Here is an 18,337-nt window from a genome sequence, read left to right on the forward strand (position 1 = left end):
CTAATAGTTCTTGCTTAGGAACAAAACACAGCAGTCCAAAGACTACTGCTTAATGTGTGATATATGCTTGGCCACATACGTACTTCTGCTGGGCACTATCTACTACTGAACCTGTTTCTCTGCAGCAGTCAGAGGAACCAATTTTCCTTCTGTTACCAAATGCAAACTATCCCCTCTCATTAAGATGGGTAGGACAAAAAGGAATGAAAAGCTCCCCCACCACTTACTCTCTAAATCAGAAATAATGAGGTTGTCATGGAGTTTCACGGCTCGGTGTTGTTCTACTTCATCTTCAAGTTCAAAGATGGTTTCTTTCATGTCGCTCCTCTCTGTCTCTTTTTCTTCTAGATCTGATCTTAGTTTCTCTAATGTCATATTCAATTCTTCTATTTGTTTCTTAGCTTCTTCTTGGAAGGCTCGATATTCATCTTCTACCTATATAGAATCAATGGTGCAGATTAGAAAAGTAAGAGCTGCTCTAAGAAAAATTCTAGAATGGAAGTATATATTGTTCCAAAGGAAGCTAAGCATGAACTGCTAGGTGAGAACTAAAACCACCTGTGTAATAACTGTCTGAAAATATAAAAAAGCACTCTATAATAATATACTATTTTATGTAATGTGCTTAAGCATAATTTGTCGCTACATCACTGACAAATTATATTGACATATCACTGAACTTAAATAGATCATTTACAAGGAAATTTTGGAAATTCTTCCTTCTCCAAAGTTTGGATCGAAGACATGCATCTGATTAAAGATTTTGTTTATTTACTTGACATAGAGAGAGAGAGAGAAAGATCACAAGTAGGCAGAAGGGCAGGCAGAGAGAGGGGACAGCAAGCTCCCCACTGAGCAGAGCCCGATGTGGGGCTCGATCCCAAGACCCTGAGATCATAACGCCAGGTGAAGGCAGAGGCTTAATCCACTGAGCCACCCAGGCGCCGCAGGCATGCATCTAATTAATAATTAACATCCTGGGGCGCCTGGGTGGCTCAGTGGGTTAAAGCCTCTGCCTTCGGCTCAGGTCATGATCCCAAGGTCTGGGATCGAGCCCCGCATCGGGCTCTCTGCTCAGCAGGGAGCCTGCTTCCCCCCCCATCTCTACCTGCCTCTGCCTATTTGTGATCTCCCTCTCTGTCAAATAAATAAATAAAATCTTTAGAAAAATAAATAAATAAATAAATAGCATCCTCTCCTATTTAAAAAAAAAAAAAAGATTTTTTTAAATTTAAAATTAAATTTTTAAAGAAGTCTGATGTGTGACAGTTTTATTACCAAAATAAAAATGGAAACAAATTCTCAAATATTGTCATTGCAAAAGTTCAGCTCCATGTGCCCTCCAACACATATGCTCCAACACATAATACATTCCCTAAATTGTATCTCTAAACATCACTAAAAAAATTGAGATCTAAATTATTTGAATTTTAGGGTGCCTGGGTGGCTCAGTGGGTTAAAGCCTCTGCCTTCAGCTTGGGTCATGATCCCAGGATCCTAGGATCAAGTTCCGCATTGGGCTCTCTGCTCAGTGGAGAGCCTGCTTCCCTCTCTCTCTCTGCCTGCCTCTCTGCCTACTTGTGATCTCTCTCCCTCTGTCAAATAAATAAATAAAATCTTTACAAATAAATAAATAAATAATTTGGATTTTGGCCAAAAGATATACTGATGTTTCTTAGTTTAAAAGTCACTGCATTAAAATAGGAAATAAAATGTAAGACAGAATATTTGGATCAACTCATGCAAATAAATCCTGCATCAGCAATCACATGGGGCACAGACCCTTGGCTGAAGTGCCAGCAACCCCAGGCAGTAGTTCTGCATGTGTCCTCATTACCATAGTAGGTGTAAAACAAGGGGGCTGGACCCATGATCTCTAAGGTCTTTGCCAGCAATAAGACTTAGCCCTCTAAGCAACGGGGGCCTCCATACTCCAAAAATATTTTAACTCGAAAGAGAACTCTATTTGAAAAACTACAATCACAGGAAAAGGGGTAGACACTGCTGATCCCACAGAGAGGTCTACTGGCTCTCATCTCTCCTACGCCAAAATATGTCATTAGAGATGAGGAGATAAAATTGCACTATACGATTCTCTGGGCACACCCAGACTAGAAACAAATTCTGTTGTTGCCATTCTAGTCCCTTCCTCTCACAGGCAGGAAAAAAACAACAAAATGCAAGTGAGTCAAAGTGACATTATTTTAAGAATACTTTTGACTGTATCCCAATAAGGAAAACATTCTCAATCTTTAAAACAAAATCAATCTTGGGGCGCCTGGGTGGCTCAGTGGGTTAAAGCCTCTGCCTTCGGCTCAGGTCATGATCCCAGGGTCCTGGGATCGAGCCCCGCATCGGGCTCTCTGTTCAGCAGGAAACCTGCTTCCTCCTTTCTCTCTGCCTCCCTCTCTGTCTACTTGTCATCTCTGCCTGTCAAATAAATAAATAAAATCTTTTTTTTTTTTTAATTAAATTAAAAATTAAAAGAAAAAATAAAAAGAAACAAAACCAATCCTAGAACAAGTGAATGAGACATCACACTAGTGATACTGGCTTTCAGTAAGCAGAGTGTGTACTTTAGCTGCATAATTCTGCTCCATTTTATCCACTTAAAACAGTACCTTTGCAATGGTGTCCTGCAATCGATTGGCATCATTTCGGGTGTGAGCTAGGTCTTCCTGCAGGCTACTAGCCAGAGTCTCTGCTTTTTCTTTGTCCAGTCTGACACTCTCCAGGAGATCCTGAATATCAGATTTGTCTCCAGAGTTATGGATGGAATACAGCTCTGCCACTTTCTGCTTTTCATTCTCTAGCTGAGCCTTCAGGCGGTTCATCTCTATCTGATCACTGGCCACTGTGGCTTTGTACTCCTCTAATGTGGCTGCCAAGGCTGCTTTACCCTTCTGCTCAGACTCAATAATCCGCTCCATATGGTGATTGCGTTCCTTTAGTGCCCCTATCATTTCTTGAGCTTCCTTGTTGTCTTGTTCTGCCATCTTCAAAGTATTGCTTAAATGCTGCTGGACACCAAGAAGCTGTTCTCGTTCAAAACGGGCATTCTCTGCTAGATCCATATAACGTTGCTCCAATTCCATATAGCGTCCACTTTTCACATCCTCGTCTATGACATAAGAAATGTGATGCTCATCAAGAAGGGAGCGGAAATATTCAATCTGTCGACTAAAGTGTTCTAACTTATCACTCTGCTGACATAAAGACTCCATGAGAATAACCTTCTCTTCCCCCAGCCTTTCATTTTCACTGTTCAGTTCCTGGGTTATCTGTTGTAAATCAGCTAGCTCTTGCAGAGTTGCCTGAAGTTCCTCACTCGTGCTGTGTTGGTTCTCTTCCATCTGATGTATCCGTTCTGTCAAGCACGCAACGGACACTTCACTCGCGTTACCACTGCTCCCTTTCCGGGAGCGCTCTATGCTCGGAAGGCCTTCGGACTCTGAGGACGATGGTGCGTCCAGGGCATCATCGCTCGACGTGAGGGGCTGGTACACCTCACTGCACTCGCTGTCTAGGTTGTCCATAGAGTTACTGTGCTGATGGTCCATGAGGGTGTTTTCATCCTGGCTCAAGAGATCCTCCACAGAACCAGGAGCAGAGCCTTCCACCGAAGAGGTCAGGGTCCCTCCTCCATCGCTCTGATTGCCAGGGGTGATTTCCGGGCTCAGGGACTGATAACCAAACAGTTTTTCGGAATTGTCTAACCTCTGCTCTAGGGAAAAGCCCAGAGCATTCAACCTGTCCTTTAACATTCTATTTTCGTTTTTGAGCTGGTTGAGTTCTTCCCGGATGGCAGCATTCTGTTCCTGCAACTGCAGTAAAGTGGACTCCACGTCAGTTGGCTGGTGAGCAATGATGGCTTCCTTCTCCTCAGATTTTTCATCACCCTCGGAATGATCCTCATTAATGCCCAGCTGAGCACGCATGTCTCGGAGTTCATTCCTCAAATGTAAGATTTCCACATCTTTGGTTTTTGCCAGTGTGAGAAGATCTTTCACTTTGGCTTCCAAAGCAGCTTTGTCACTGATTTGGTTGTCCGACTTAGACTTGCTCATGCGAATGTCACATTCCGTAGCTGTGCGACTGCGCGAACGCTTGGCCAATGCCACGTCATTAGCTCCCTGACCCGCAGAAGGTAGTTTTTTGCTCTGGTTTAGTCGGGTACGCTCACGTAATCTTTCTCTAGTAGAACCAGATTCTTTATTACCTATGGAAGTGCTCCGCTTAGTTGAAGAACTTGTACCTAAATATTTAAAACAAAGAATGGAATGCAAAAATATTAACAAGAAAAGGTACATAGGTTATGTCCAAGGTCTAACCAGATGAAATCTAGAGTCCTACGCATTGATTCCGACCGATGTCATCTTGCCTTAGATTCTGGTTACTGTAAAATTCCGTTTCCTCAAAACCAGATCATTCATCTTTTAATTATTAATGAAAAAGAAGCTATATACTGAATTGTATATTTTTAAAAGGTGAATTTTACAAAATATGAATTATATCTCAATAAATCTATTACATAAAAAAAGCCACACATTAACTTGAATCCTAAACCATGGCTAGAGAAGTGGCCAGGGGCATAAGAGTCTAGGGTAAGCTAGATGAAACAAACTCTAGGATTAACCAGTCAAGGTAGCAAACTAATTGTAGAAGCGGATGGTAAAGAAAGAACAGACAAGCAAGAAGGGAAAAGCAGCTTCCAGACAAACCAAAAATCCAAGCTACCTATGATAAACACAAAAAGTATGATCAAAGTAAGTGCAAAAAAAGTTTTTCACATCATAGAATGCTACATAAATAATACCAGTAACATTAATTATAATAAGGCTAATGTGTACTTAGCACTTACTCTACACACACACAGATGAACGCTTCACATACATTAACTTATGTAAGCCTCATTATCGTTACATGAAGAAACTCACACACAGAGATGCTAAATAATTTGCTGACACCACACATGTAATAAGTGGATAAGCCAAGATTCAAATGCAGGCAAACGGTGTGGCTCCAGATTCTGAAACTTAAGAATTATGTTATGTTGTCTCCCTAAATGTTAGAAAACAATAATGTACTAATACTAATGCTAACTAATGATGGCACATTACCAAATATGTTACATGAATCACTACTACCTGACTGCTAAAATTCTAAACCTGTGGAAACTGACATAACTATGGGTTTAGTACAGAAAGAACAGGAATATGCTTACCTAAAAACACTTAGGAAATAATTAGCTGCTTTTCACCTTGAAAAATAAGATCTAGACCTAATCAGTAAGTATTCGGTAAGAACCTGCTGGTTTTACATGTCAGGCATAGGCTGCAGAGGTGAGGGAGTGAAAGGGCAATGGGTATAGGAAGACAGACACTAATTCTGCCAGGGATCAGGGGTAGAGCAGGGGAGAGAATTCTGGCTGGCCACAGGACAGGATGACGAAGCAGAAGTGAACAGGGTGCACAGCAAGGAAAATAAGGCCACACAATGGAAGCAGCAGAGAAGTTTTTATGGGGCTCTGAACGCCAGGGGAAATTTAGTGAGTTCCAGAGTAAATGTTCTGGAGCAGGGAAGACTCGTAGGGAACAGCATTTTAATGAAAATGAATCCAGAGGCTGCTAAGTGAAACACCTGAGGAAGAAGAGTAGTCCAGGAGGAGTGTGGGCAGGCAGAGCAGTAAGAGTAAAGGAGGGCCTACATTTGGGGAGTGAGATCAGGATCTCTGCAAGAACAGAAAAGAGGCTACCTCTGTAATAGATTTACAGGGCAGAAATAACAAGATTAAGGAGCAAACAATTGCAAATGGAGGCCAAATAAGGAACAGGGTGGTATAACTAGAAGTATTAATTCCTTTTCCCATTTCTGTAAACAGTACCAATAATTATTCTTTCCCAAACCAAAACCCATCCTAAAAAGCAAAGCATCTGGGCATGCCTGAAAGACAAAAGGAAAGGAGCCAGTAATGAGGGGAAGGATTAATAATGCTCCAAAAGGAAAGGAGAAGTAAATGAACAAGAAAAGAGAGAGGACATGACAAAAAAAGCTCCCCTTCTGGGATTACTGTGCTCCGTGAGTAGATGGAAGAATCTGAGTTACAGACAAGTGAACTGGATTGGGAAGTCATGGGGAGTAAATAAACGTAAAAGTAAATAAGGTAAAAGTAAAAAAGGTAAAAAAAAGTAAAAAGGGACGCCTGGGTGGCTCAGTTGGTTAAGCAGCTGCCTTCGGCTCAGGTCATGATCCCAGGGTCCTGGGATCGAGTCCCACATCGGGCTCCTTGCTCAGCAGGGAGCCTGCTTCTCCCTCTGCTTCTGCCTCTGCCTGCCTGTGCTCACTCGCTCTCTCTCCCTCTGTCTCTGATAAATAAATAAATAAAATCTTAAAAAAAAAAAAAAAAAGGTAATAGTAAATAAAGGTAGAGAAAATCAATGGAAGAGTTAAGGATGTTGTTAGGGGATGAACTGTATCCTCCAAACTCATATGCTGAAGCCATACCCCCCCAAGACCTCAGAACATGACCGGTTTTGGGGAAAAGAGAATTAGCTTAAAAGGTATTTATATTAACATGGGGTTTGTAAAAATGGGCCCTAATCCAATCTGACTGGTATCTCTGTAAGAGGAGGAGGCCAGGCCACAGACACAGAGAGAGGTATGACCATGTGAGGAGACAATGAGAAGGCAGCAAACTACAAGTCAAAGAGAGAGACCTCAGAAGAGATCAAAGTGGCCACCACCTTGATCTCAGACTTCTAGCCAGTTCTGGTGGGAAACTACGTGTCTGTTATTTAAACCACCCAATCTGTGTATTCTGTTATGGGTGCCTTAACAAACTAATACAGATGTACAAAGCTGCCTCCAGTAGAGGCAACGGATACAGGGAGAATATAACTGAATTTAGCCTGTGAAGGCATGTGGCACTGGTCAGTAGGGAACCGGTACAAATGCATCTCTCCCAGTAAATTCTAAAAGCTGGAAATAGGAAGATACATAGATGGCATTGGAATACCTCATTTCCTTCTTACCACAAAGGCTGCAGTGTTTAGTGTGGTGATGACTTCAAGCTTGAGATGTGCAGTCCTTGTTCCACCACCAGCTTTGTAGCAACGTGGTACAGTACCCATTATATATTTTCTGAGCAAATGAACACAAGGCCTTATGCAAGATACTTAAGCTTTAAGCATAGCTCTCACATCTCTAAAATGAGGATAATAATAGCCTCTACCTCCGAGGACTATAGTAAGGATAAAATGGAACGGTGCCTGGTATAACAGTGCCTTCCTCATGATCATACCACATGCCTATTATAACTAACAGGGGGTGGGTGTGTGATCTGGGATAGAAGGAGGAGTCCACAGAAGATCAAAGTAGGAGAGAGGACAGTAGGTAAACCTGGGCTAGGAAAAACTCTAATAACATATACGAGGGGCTAATGGTCTAAATAATGATCATAAAGGAAGTCTGCTATTATTTTTGCCAATGTGCTTTCATCAGCTGTATTACACACACATGACGTTAGGGCACCTAGGTGTCTTGGTCAGTGGAGCATGCAACTCTTGATGTCAGGGATGTGAGTTTGAGCCTCACATTGGGAGTACAGATTACTTAAAAGTAAAAATTTTTAAAAAACACAAATAAATAATAAAAAATAAAATGAATACACATGATCTTGTGTGTACTGGAAGGGATGAGTTAATTAACAGACTCCAACAAATCTAAAGCCGAATTGCTGCTAATGAATGAAGAAAGAATGGTAGAACAGGAATGCATGGATCCAGCATTGATCGTCAGAGGCTGCTAACATCTTGGAAAGACAAACAACCAGAAATGATGTGCTTGCTGGTGAAGGACAACTACTGTGTATGAAGGCACCTTATGAGGGAAAAAAAGAAACCTGAATCTGAACCATCAAGGCTCTAGATCCAATGACATTAACAGTAAATGAACAAAGGAACATGGTCAAAGACATCAAGGAGATGTGACATCAAAATCCAGATCACGGAAAAATATAGTTCAAACAACGTATATTTCTATAAAAATTAAATTTTAAGAAAAAAATAGATTTAGGAAAGGGTAACAATTATATACAGACCTTAAGTAAATCCTGACCTAGAAACAGTAAATACACCTATTCAGTATTTATGAAAAAGTTGGAAATTTGAATAAGTTTTTTTTTATATTTATGATTTGAGAAATTATTAATTATTTTAAGGACTAATAATAGTATTGTGATTATATATTTAGGGGAATCCTTATCTTTCAAAGATAATTACATGTTTGTGGATGAAATTACAGGACACTTAGAATTTGCTTCCAAATGAGGAGGGAAGGTGGATGTGAAGGAATTAAGACTGTCCTTCACTTGACAAGGGTGATGAGTACATGGGGTTGAAATACAAATACTTTTGTACATGGCATACATTTTCTGTAATTAATGGAACACCTTAAATACTACTGCACTCTGTTATTCAAACAAAAAAGCAGGGGCACCTGGGTGGCTCAGTGGTTTAGGCCTCTGCCTTCGGCTCAGGTCATGATCCCAGGGTCCTGGGATCGAGTCCCACATCGGACCCTCTGCTCAGCAGAGAGCCTGCTTCCTCCTCTCTCTCTCTGCCTGCCTCTCTGCCTACTTGTGATCTCTGTCTGTCAAGTAAATAAATAAAATCTTTAAAAAAAAAGCAATTTAACTCTTACTCTGAATGCCACCCATACCTGTGCTGATCTTGGATTTGTTCTCCACGGTAGTCATGGCAGGGGCTGATGCTGAAGACACTGTGGAAGGGCAGGTGCTTTTCTTTCCTTTAACACCATTAGTCACAGTCACCCCTCCAGCCATTCCAGCTAAGAGGTCATCACTGCTCTTGGTCTAGAACAAACAAAAATAAAAGCAAACTGATTAGATGAAACAAAAGTAAAGAGTATTTTGAGACTACACAAAGCTCTTGGCTTTTACACTGAATTCAAGATCAAGAGCTCCACAAAGATTTTCTGACAGTTACCAAACATTACTTAATACTGTGCTACAGAAAGAGAACCTCTTTACTGGTTTATAAACAATCACACGCTTCTTTCTAAAATATGAAAATCACATATGTAATCAAAGACTTTATGCCCACACACGCCCACATATGCCAGAGTCAGTGAATGAGAGGAAAGTGAAGACATCCTCTTTGTTACTCTTTCTAGGACATGACTTACAAATAGGGATCATCTGAATGCTATCACATGGGCTCAGAGAAAAGTTCTATAATTGAACAAAAAATGCCATCCTATAATTTCTAGAGGGAAATACCACTAAAAGTCAGAAATGATCTCTATTACTTTAAGGTAAATCAGTGATGGAACCACTATTTTGAAAATTTATTTTTCTTACCTGACCTAATTTTTCAGTAGTCTAATTTAAGACAAAATTGATTTTTCTTAAAGCTTAGTCAGTATATAAAATCTAGACAGTTTAAGGTTAGAGTGAGTAGTCAGCCTAAATGATCAAACTACTTGAGAAAGACCCTTTGTAATGCTTTTTTATATTTTAGAAGGACTAAAAAAAAAAAAAAAAAACAAGAAAAAAAAAACCAAAAACCAAGCTTTTTAAAAAGAAAACAAGAGACAACTACACTTCAATTAAAAAAAAAGGAAACAAGCACTCTGGATAAGATCAGGTACAAAATTATTAAAGAAAAAATAGTGAAGAAACCTATTTTTACTTCTAGGAATAGAATACAGAGGACTTAAAAATCTGTGAAAAAACGAAAAACTACTTTTTTTTTAATTAATTCATTTGAGAGAGAGAGAGAGCACAAATGCAAAGGGTAGAGGGGGAGAGAGAGAGAATCTCAAGCTGACTCCACACTGAGATACCACCACCCTGACATTAAGAACTGAGCAGAAAACAAGAGTTGGATGCTCAACTGAGTAAGCCACCCAGGCACCCCAAGAAAAACTACTTTTTAAATAAAAAAGATCCAAGAAGTTTGTCCCATTAAGGTGAAATCGTAAGTTAGCCAAATAATTTACTACTCTTGTCTACCTGGAGCCACGCAACCATAATAAATTCCCAGGCAATCATAATAAACTCATCTCCACAGATTAAAATGCTTCATAAATGACTAATCTCTAAAGTCTTCTCCTGTTCTAAATGTCAGTAGAATAGGTTCTATTCTCATCATTCAGATATAAAAGTTATAATACAATAGAATTAGCTAGGTCAATCTGTCTTACTAGAGGTAGAAAAAGATTAATGTTTAAATGAATTAAACTAATTCAGCTTTGGTAATTTAGGATTGTCACATTATGAAAAATCTAGTTATATAATGAGGAAGGAGAATACTGTATTAATCACTAAGGATTGCTCATATTCTTTAAGGCTAGTTCCTGTTTATGAAATTAGTCATCAAGTATGATGCAAAAAATTTGTCAATCAGTCCTACTTCCCTCCTGTCAATTCGTCCCTCATCAATTAATCAGTATATAAACTCAACATAACCTTATATTTTCAAATAACCTTTCATAGTCCATTAATAGAAGTTAGAATTATCTTTGAGGTAATTTTTCTTCCTCTACAAGTTAAATAATAGCAGCGTACTGGCACATGAATAAACAGTAGAAAAGAATCCAAAAAGAAACCGCATATATAGACACCTGACTTATGACCAAAGAAGCAGTACAGAAGAAAATGGGTTTTTCGATAAATGATACTAGGTCAACTGCATATTCACAAAAGAAAAAAATGAATGAACCCTGTTTCATACAATATCAAAAATAAATTCAAGCTTTCCAACTATGATTCAAAATCTTGAATGATGAAATAAAGAACTGATAAATTTGACTACATAAAAATTAAAATCTTGGGGCACCTGGGTGGCTCAGTGGGTTAAAGCCTCCGCCTTCGGCTCAGGTCATGATCCCAGGGTCCTGGTATTGAGGCCCACATCGGACTCTCTGCTCAGCGGGGAGCCTGCTTCTCCCTCTCTCTCTGCCTGCCTCTCTGCCTACTTGTGATCCATCTCTCTCTCTCTCTGTGTCAAATAAATAAATAATCTTAAGAAATAATAAAATAATAAACAATAAATTTTAAAAAATAAAATCTTAAAAAACTTTAAAAACCCTGTGCATAATACAAAAATGAGAAACTGGGAGAGTATATTTCCAATATTTCACAAATAAAGGGCCAATATCCACAATACACAAAAAATTCTTAGAAATCAATGGTAATTACGAGACGCATAGAAAAGTGAGCAAAATGAAAAATCATCTACAATCAGTCCACATACAATACAAATAGTATAACCAGTCTAACTCAGAATAGGAGAAATGCAAATTAAACACCACTGAGATACCACATCTCACCTATCAGACTGGCAAAAATGAAAAGTTATGACACATTCCTTTGTGAAGGATGAGGGGCAACAGGCGCTCTTTTAAGTTGCTGGTGAGAACACAGCTGGATGTGGCCTTATGAAGGGTATCCAGCAATGTCTAACAGAACTACATAGGCATTTACTTTGTACCCTGCAACCCACCTCTAGGAATTTCACCTGAAGACATACCTCCAATAATACAAAAATACATATGCTTAAGGTTACTCAATGCATTGACTTTTTATTAACATACAATGTTAATATTTAATGTAATATTTAATGTTAATTTGTTTCAGGGGTATAGGTCTGTGATTCATCAGTCTTACACAATTCACAGCACTCACCATAGCACATATTCTCCCCAATGTCCATTACCCAGGCACCCCATCCCTCCCACTCCCCTCCACTCCAGCAACCCTCGGTCTGTTTCCTAAGATTAAGAGTCTCTTACGGTTTGTCTTCCTCTCTGGTTTTATCTTGTTTCATTTTTCCCTTCCTTCCCCTATGATCCTCTGTCTTGTTTCTCAAATTCCTCATATCAGGGGCGCCTGGGTGGCTCAGTGGTTTGGGCTGCTGCCTTCGGCTCGGGTCATGATCTCAGGGTCCTGGGATCGAGCCCCGCATCGGGCTCCCTGCTCCGCAGGAAGCCTGCTTCCCTCTCTCTCTCTCTCCCTGCCTCTCTGCCTACTGGTGATCTCTGTCTGTCAAATAAATAAATAAAATCTTTAAAAAAAAAAAAAAATTCCTCATATCAGTGAGATTATATGGTAATTGTCTTTCTCTGATTGACTTATTTTGCTTAGCATAATACCCTCTAGTTCCATCCATGTCCATACAAATGGCAAGATTTCATTTTTTGATGGCTGAGTAGTAGTCCATTGTGTGTGTGTGCGTGTGCGCGTGTGTGTGAATCACATCTTCTTTATCCATTCATCTGTTGATGGACATCTAGGCATCTAGGCTCTTTCCATAGTTTGGCTATTGTGGACATTGCAGCACTGACTTTTAAAAGATTTTATTTATTTATTTATTAGAGAGAGAGAGAGAGAGAGCATGAGAGTGAGCGCACAATCAGGGGGTGGGGTAGAGGAGAGGGAGAAGCAGACTCCCTGTTGAGCAGGGAGCCCAACTCAGGACTTGATCCCAGGACCTTGGGATCAACCTGAGCCAAAGGCAGACAATCAACTGAGCCACTCAGGCACCCTTGCAGCATTGTCTTTAACTGCAAAATATTGGAAACACCTTGAATATCCATACACAGTACAGTAGCTCAATAAAACTATAGTACATCCACACAAAGACACATTAAACAAAATAAGAAGGGTGCCTGGGTGGCTTATTGTCTGCACAGGGCTCTCCGCTCAGTGGGAAGCCTGCTTCTCCCTTTCCCTCTGTCTGCTGCTCCATCTGCTTGTGCTCTGTCTCTAATAAATAAAATCTCAAAAAATAAATAAATAAATAAACCCAGAATGAGAAAGACTACTATAAATTGGTATAAAGAGATTTCGGGAATACAGTAAATGGGGAAAAAAAAAAAAAAGCAAAGCGCAGAAACAGATCTAATTATGGCAACTTCTGTTTAACAAAGGGGAAATAACACAATAAATATACATGCATCTGATTGTGCAAAAAGAAACACCTCAAGGAGAAAAACAAAAACCCAGCTAGACTGTTTACCTCCAAGAGATGGCTGGGGACAGAGTAAGAATGTGGGAAGAGAGGGGCGCTCCTCTGAACACATCTTCTCCCTAATTCTGACATGTGGAATGGAACCTTGGTAGTGTTTCACATGCTCGCAGTTAATTAATTAATGAATTAAACAAGGATACGGGAAAACCTAAAGTGGAACACCATTGGAACAAATGGACACCACTGCATTTCAAATAAATAAAACAGTGGGTTAAGCCTCTGCCTTTGGCTCAGGTCATGATTGCAGGGTCCTAGGATGGAGCCCCACACTGGGCTCTCTGCTCAGCAGGGGGCCTGCTTCCCGCCCCACCCCCGTCAAATAAGTAAATAAAATCTTTAAAAAATAAAAAAATAGGGGCGCCTGGGTGGCTCAGTAGGTTAAGCCGCTGCCTTCCGCTCAGGTCATGATCCCAGTGTCCTGGGATTGGGCCCTGCATAGGGCTCCCTGCTCAGCGGGGAGCCTGCTTCCCCCTCTTTCTCTGCCTGCCTCTCTGCCTACTTGTGATCTCTGTCTGTCAAATAAATAAATAAAGTCTTAAAAAAAAAAAAAAAGGCTCAAAAAAAAAAAAAGGCAATTCTGACCCATGCTACAGTGTAGATGAACTCTGGGAACATTATGCTAAATGAAATAAGCCAATGGCAAAAAGACAAATACCATGTGATTCCACTCCTGAGGTATTTACGTTGTCAGATTCACAGAGACAGACAAAAGTAGTTGCCAGGGACTTGGGAGGAGGAATGCGGAGCTGTGGTTTAATGGGGATGGAGTTTCAGTTTTGCAAGATGGAAGTTTTTGGAAATGAATGGTGCTATTGGGTTGCTTAATGTGAATGTACTTACTGCTACTGAAATGTACACTTAAAAATGGTCAAGAAGATAAATGTTATGTGTATTTTACCACACACACACACATACACACACACATAAAGCTGAAAAAAAAAGTTAACACAGTAACAAAATAGGCAACTGATTTGAACAGGAACTTCACAAAAAACATCTCTAACTGTCCACTAAACATATAAAAGTAAGATATCAAAAGATGCTTAATTCCATTGATAATGCAAATGCAAATTAAAGCCACTTCAGACCACTCCTTGACCACTTCAGCCCCTCCTTGATCTGGGTGGTGGCTACAGAGCGTGTTCACTTTGTGGTGATTAACTAAGCTGAACACAGATGCTGTGTGAACTGTTCTGTATGTATACCTCATCAAGAAAGTTAAAAACAGGGGCGCCTAGCTCAGTCAGAAGAACACGCAACTCTTGAACTCAGTTGGTGTCATGAGTTTCAGCCCCATGTTGGGTGTAGAGATTACTAAAAATAAATAAACTTGAAAAAGTTTAAGACGAAACAAAACAAAAAAAAACCTCTGCTTCTTTTACACAAAGCTACTTGCAGGCTACCATTCCATATTTCAAGTTTTGTTACACAGTTCTGCAAATACATGTGCACTTCCACACATAAACAGTAGTTCAAAACTTAAACAGTTCAAAAAAATTGTGAAATTGATGAAGGGAAGAGATTTTTAACTTACTTCTTAATAACAGATGCAAAATGCAAAGCCTTTGGTAAAAACCTTCTAGATACAGGAGCAGCTGGCTGGTTCAGTTGGTAGAGCATCCAACTCATGACCTCAGGGTTGTGAGTTCAAGACCCACGCTGGGTATAGGGATTACTTAATAAAAATAATAAAATTGGGGCGCCTGGGTGGCTCGGTGGGTTGGGCCTCTGCCTTCGGCTCGGGTCGTGATCTCAGGATCCTGGGGTCGAGCCCCAAGTCGGGCTCTCTGCTCGGCGGGGAGCCTGCTTCTCCCTCTCTCTCTGCCTGCCTCTCTGTCTACTTGTGATCTCTGTCAAATAAATAAATAGAATATTTAAAAAAAAATAAAATAAAAAAAAATAAAAAAATAAAAAAAAAAAAAAAAAGAAAAAAAAATAATAAAATTGCTTCACAGGCTCAAGTGTGAAAGATGGCGGTGGCTGGAGCTGGCCGTCTGAAACGGACAGTGTCAACCCTACTGCTGCAGAGCCCAAGTCCACCTGCCAGGGAACTGCCAGCTCCAGCCAGGATCTATCATAAGGTTGTTGATCATTATGAAAATCCTAGAAACGTGGGGTCCCTTCACATCAAAAAATGTTGGAACTGGATTGGTGGGGGCTCCAGCATGTGGTGGTGATGTAATGAAATTGCAGATTCAAGTGGATGAGAAGGTAAAGATTGTGGACTCCAGGCTTAAAACATTTAGCTGTGGTCTGCTATTGCTTCTAGCTCGTTAGCCACAGATTGAGTAAAAGGGAAGATGGCAGAGGAAGCCTAGACCATCAAGAACATGGACATCACCAAAGACCTCTGCCTTCCCCCCGTGAAACTACACTGCTCCATGCTGGCCGAAGATGCAATCAAGGCTACCCTAGCGGATTACAAACTTAAAGATTTAATTAATTTATTTATTTGACATAGAGATCACAAGTAGGCAGAGAGGCAGGCAGAGAGAGAGTAGGAAGCAGGCTCCCCACTGAGCAGAGAACCCAATGTGGGGCTCAATCCCAGGACTCTGGGATCATGACCTGAGCCAAAGGCAGAGGCTCTAACCCACTGAGCCACCCAGACGCCCCTCAGATTACAAACTTAAAAAAGAATCCAAGAAAGGGGGCGCCTGGGTGGCTCAGTGGGTTAAAGCCTCTGCCTTCGGCTCAGGTCATGATCCCAGGGTTCTGGGATCGAGCCCCGCATTGGGCTCTCTGCTCAGCGGGGAGCCTGCTTCCTCCTCTCTCTCTCTACCTGCTTCTCTGCCTACTTGTGATCTCTATCTGTCAAATAAATAAATTAAATATTTTAAAAAAAAATAAAAGAATCCAAGAAAGGAGAGGCAGTGAAGAAATGAGCCCTCTGTGAAGTTTCCAGCAGGTCATACCTGCTGTCTGTCCACCTGCCAGGCAATCTCTATAGATGTTCAGAAGCCCTCACACTACAAAGAGCTCTGGGACAGGCCCAGCACTTGCTAGTCATGTGTGGCTCCCATGCAAGCAAAATACACAGTTTACTCATTCCACGTCTTGTGCTTTCTTTCAGGCCACTCTTAAACTGCCTTAACCCAGTCTGCATATATTTTGAATTGTGTGCGTGGCCTCAAAACTGAAATCAGTCGCAAAGTCTCAAGTGTGGTAGTCCACAGGAGTGTGCAAATATCCAATTTCACCCAAATCTATCTTGGGAAAGATTATCAGTAGAAGACCATGGTATGATTATCTGATAGAACCAATTATTGTACATAAAACAGATTTGCATATATATAAAAGAATGTAAGAACAAAAATATTAAAATTTAAAAATTTGTTAAATTTGTTAAAAATAGAAAACCTAGATACAGGGCGCCTGGGTGGCTCAGTGGGTTAAGCCGCTGCCTTCGGCTCAGGTCATGATCTCAGGGTCCTGGGATCGAGGCCCACGTCGGGCTCTCTGCTCAGCAGGGAGCCTGCTTCCTCCTCTCTCTCAGCCTGCCTCTCTGCCTGCTTGGGATCTCTCTCTCTCTCTCTGTCAAATAAATAAAATAAAATCTTTAAAAAAAAAAAAAAAAAGAAAAAAAAGAAAACCTAGATACAAATGATGAAATAATATAACCAACATATCCACGCTTCTCAACTTGGACTTTCCAAGTTTCATGGTCGGCATCAACTCAAAATTTACAGTTAGTTTTTAAATTTTGCCTTTCAAGTTTCAGAGATGGATTATTCATCATATGGTTAACTAATTTTCACACTGAAAAGGTATGATGATAAATAATCATTGAGAATCATCAATTATTTAGACAGATTCTAACTGAAGTAACTGCTACTTACTAATTCTTGTCTATTAACTTTTAGAAAAAAGTACTCTTGGGACAATGAAAGAGTGTATTACTTCCACAAGAATTAACCAGGAATACCCGAGCAGTGTGTGAAACCTGCAAAGTGCAGGCACATACGAGGCCATCCCTATGTGGCAAATAATCCTCTCTACTCACTGTGACAAAGAATTAACCATGCAAACATCCCAAACCAGATGTCAAAGCTACTCATAACAATGGGAACAATTTCCTCAAAATTCACTGAACAGCAATCATACTGTATTTTGTATTTACAAAAACTCCAATCAGCAGTGAGATGCTCTCGTCAAAAAGGTACTTTCTCGGGGTGCCTGGGTGGCTCAGTGGGTTAAAGCCCCTGCTTTCGGCTCGGGTCATGATCCCAGGGTCCTGGGATCGAGCCCCACGTCAGGCTCTTTGCTCCGCGGGGAGCCTGCTTCTTCCTCTCTCTCTCTCTGCCTACTTGGGATCTCTGTCTGTCAAATAAATAAATAAAATCTTAAAAAAAAAAAAAAAAAAAAAGGTCCTTTCTCTTATACCTCAGCTAGATCTAGCCTCAAACAATATTTGAAATGAAAGAGGTAAAGAAATGTATATCCCCATGCTGGCCACTATAAGAAAAGTGTTGAATACTGTGCAATGACAGACACACACGTGGGTGTCCACATGAATAGGTGAGTATGTGTACACGGTGTCTATATGACTAAAAACCAAAGGCTTCATTCATCTGGTTAGTCATCAACGCTCCATCAGTTACAGGAATTCAAGCTGTGGCAAGTGTCCAAATGCTAGAGAAAGCACAGTGAAATGTGAAAACTTAGGAAAATAAAATAATAGGGCACCTGGGTGGCTCAGCCTTTAAGCCACTGCCTTCAGCTCAGATCCCAGCGTCCTGGGATCAAGCCCTGCATCCATCTCCCTGCTCAGTGGAGAGCCTGCTTCTCCCTCTCCCTCTGCCTGCCATTCTGCCTACTTGTGCGCACTCTCTTTCTAATAAATATGTAAAATCTTTTAAAAAAGGAAAGACTACATGTTTATTATTATTTTTTAAAAAAGGAAAATAAAGTAACACTTAAGTTTGTGGGGTCTCCAAGCCCTTTTGATCTTTTCAATTCTTCTGTTCATTTCACTGTTTTCTTCTTTCCTTCTTTGACTTCTCACTTCAATTTCTATTCAGTGCCTTTTTTCTTCTTCTTTCTTAAGAAAAAGCAATTGCTTCAGTCTAGATAAAGTATTTCCAAATAGTTCTGCCTCTTCTAAGACCCTCCTCACTATACACATACATACACACCCCTACTTAAATGCACCAACAAGGATGGCCAGAGCTATGGACAGCTGGCACGTGCTGGCACACAGCAGAGATACAGTTGTTTTGCTTTACAATGAAAAAATACTCACTGTTCAAAACCAAACTACCATCAACTCCAGATACAAGCCTCAG

The 18,337-nt window shown here is 40.4% G+C and overlaps 1 protein-coding gene and 1 pseudogene across 2 annotated transcripts in view; one reads left to right on the plus strand and one right to left on the minus strand.

The window, feature by feature from the left end:
• Positions 1 to 18,337, minus strand: part of SPECC1L (sperm antigen with calponin homology and coiled-coil domains 1 like) — a 140,334-nt gene that overhangs the window by 85,746 nt on the left and 36,251 nt on the right. For both annotated transcript variants that reach the window (XM_059140870.1, XM_059140869.1), the window contains 3 exons: positions 8,719 to 8,872; positions 2,622 to 4,255; positions 228 to 435 (listed from right to left, as the gene is read on the minus strand). In XM_059140870.1, coding sequence (XP_058996853.1) covers positions 228 to 435; positions 2,622 to 4,255; positions 8,719 to 8,872 — 1,996 coding nt within the window. The remainder of the gene's footprint in view (positions 1 to 227; positions 436 to 2,621; positions 4,256 to 8,718; positions 8,873 to 18,337) is intronic.
• On the plus strand, positions 15,023 to 15,937 carry LOC131811880 (iron-sulfur cluster assembly enzyme ISCU-like; annotated as a pseudogene).

The sequence above is a fragment of the Mustela lutreola genome, chromosome 11, assembly GCF_030435805.1.
Source record: "Mustela lutreola isolate mMusLut2 chromosome 11, mMusLut2.pri, whole genome shotgun sequence".
NCBI classification, from domain to species: domain Eukaryota; kingdom Metazoa; phylum Chordata; class Mammalia; order Carnivora; family Mustelidae; genus Mustela; species Mustela lutreola.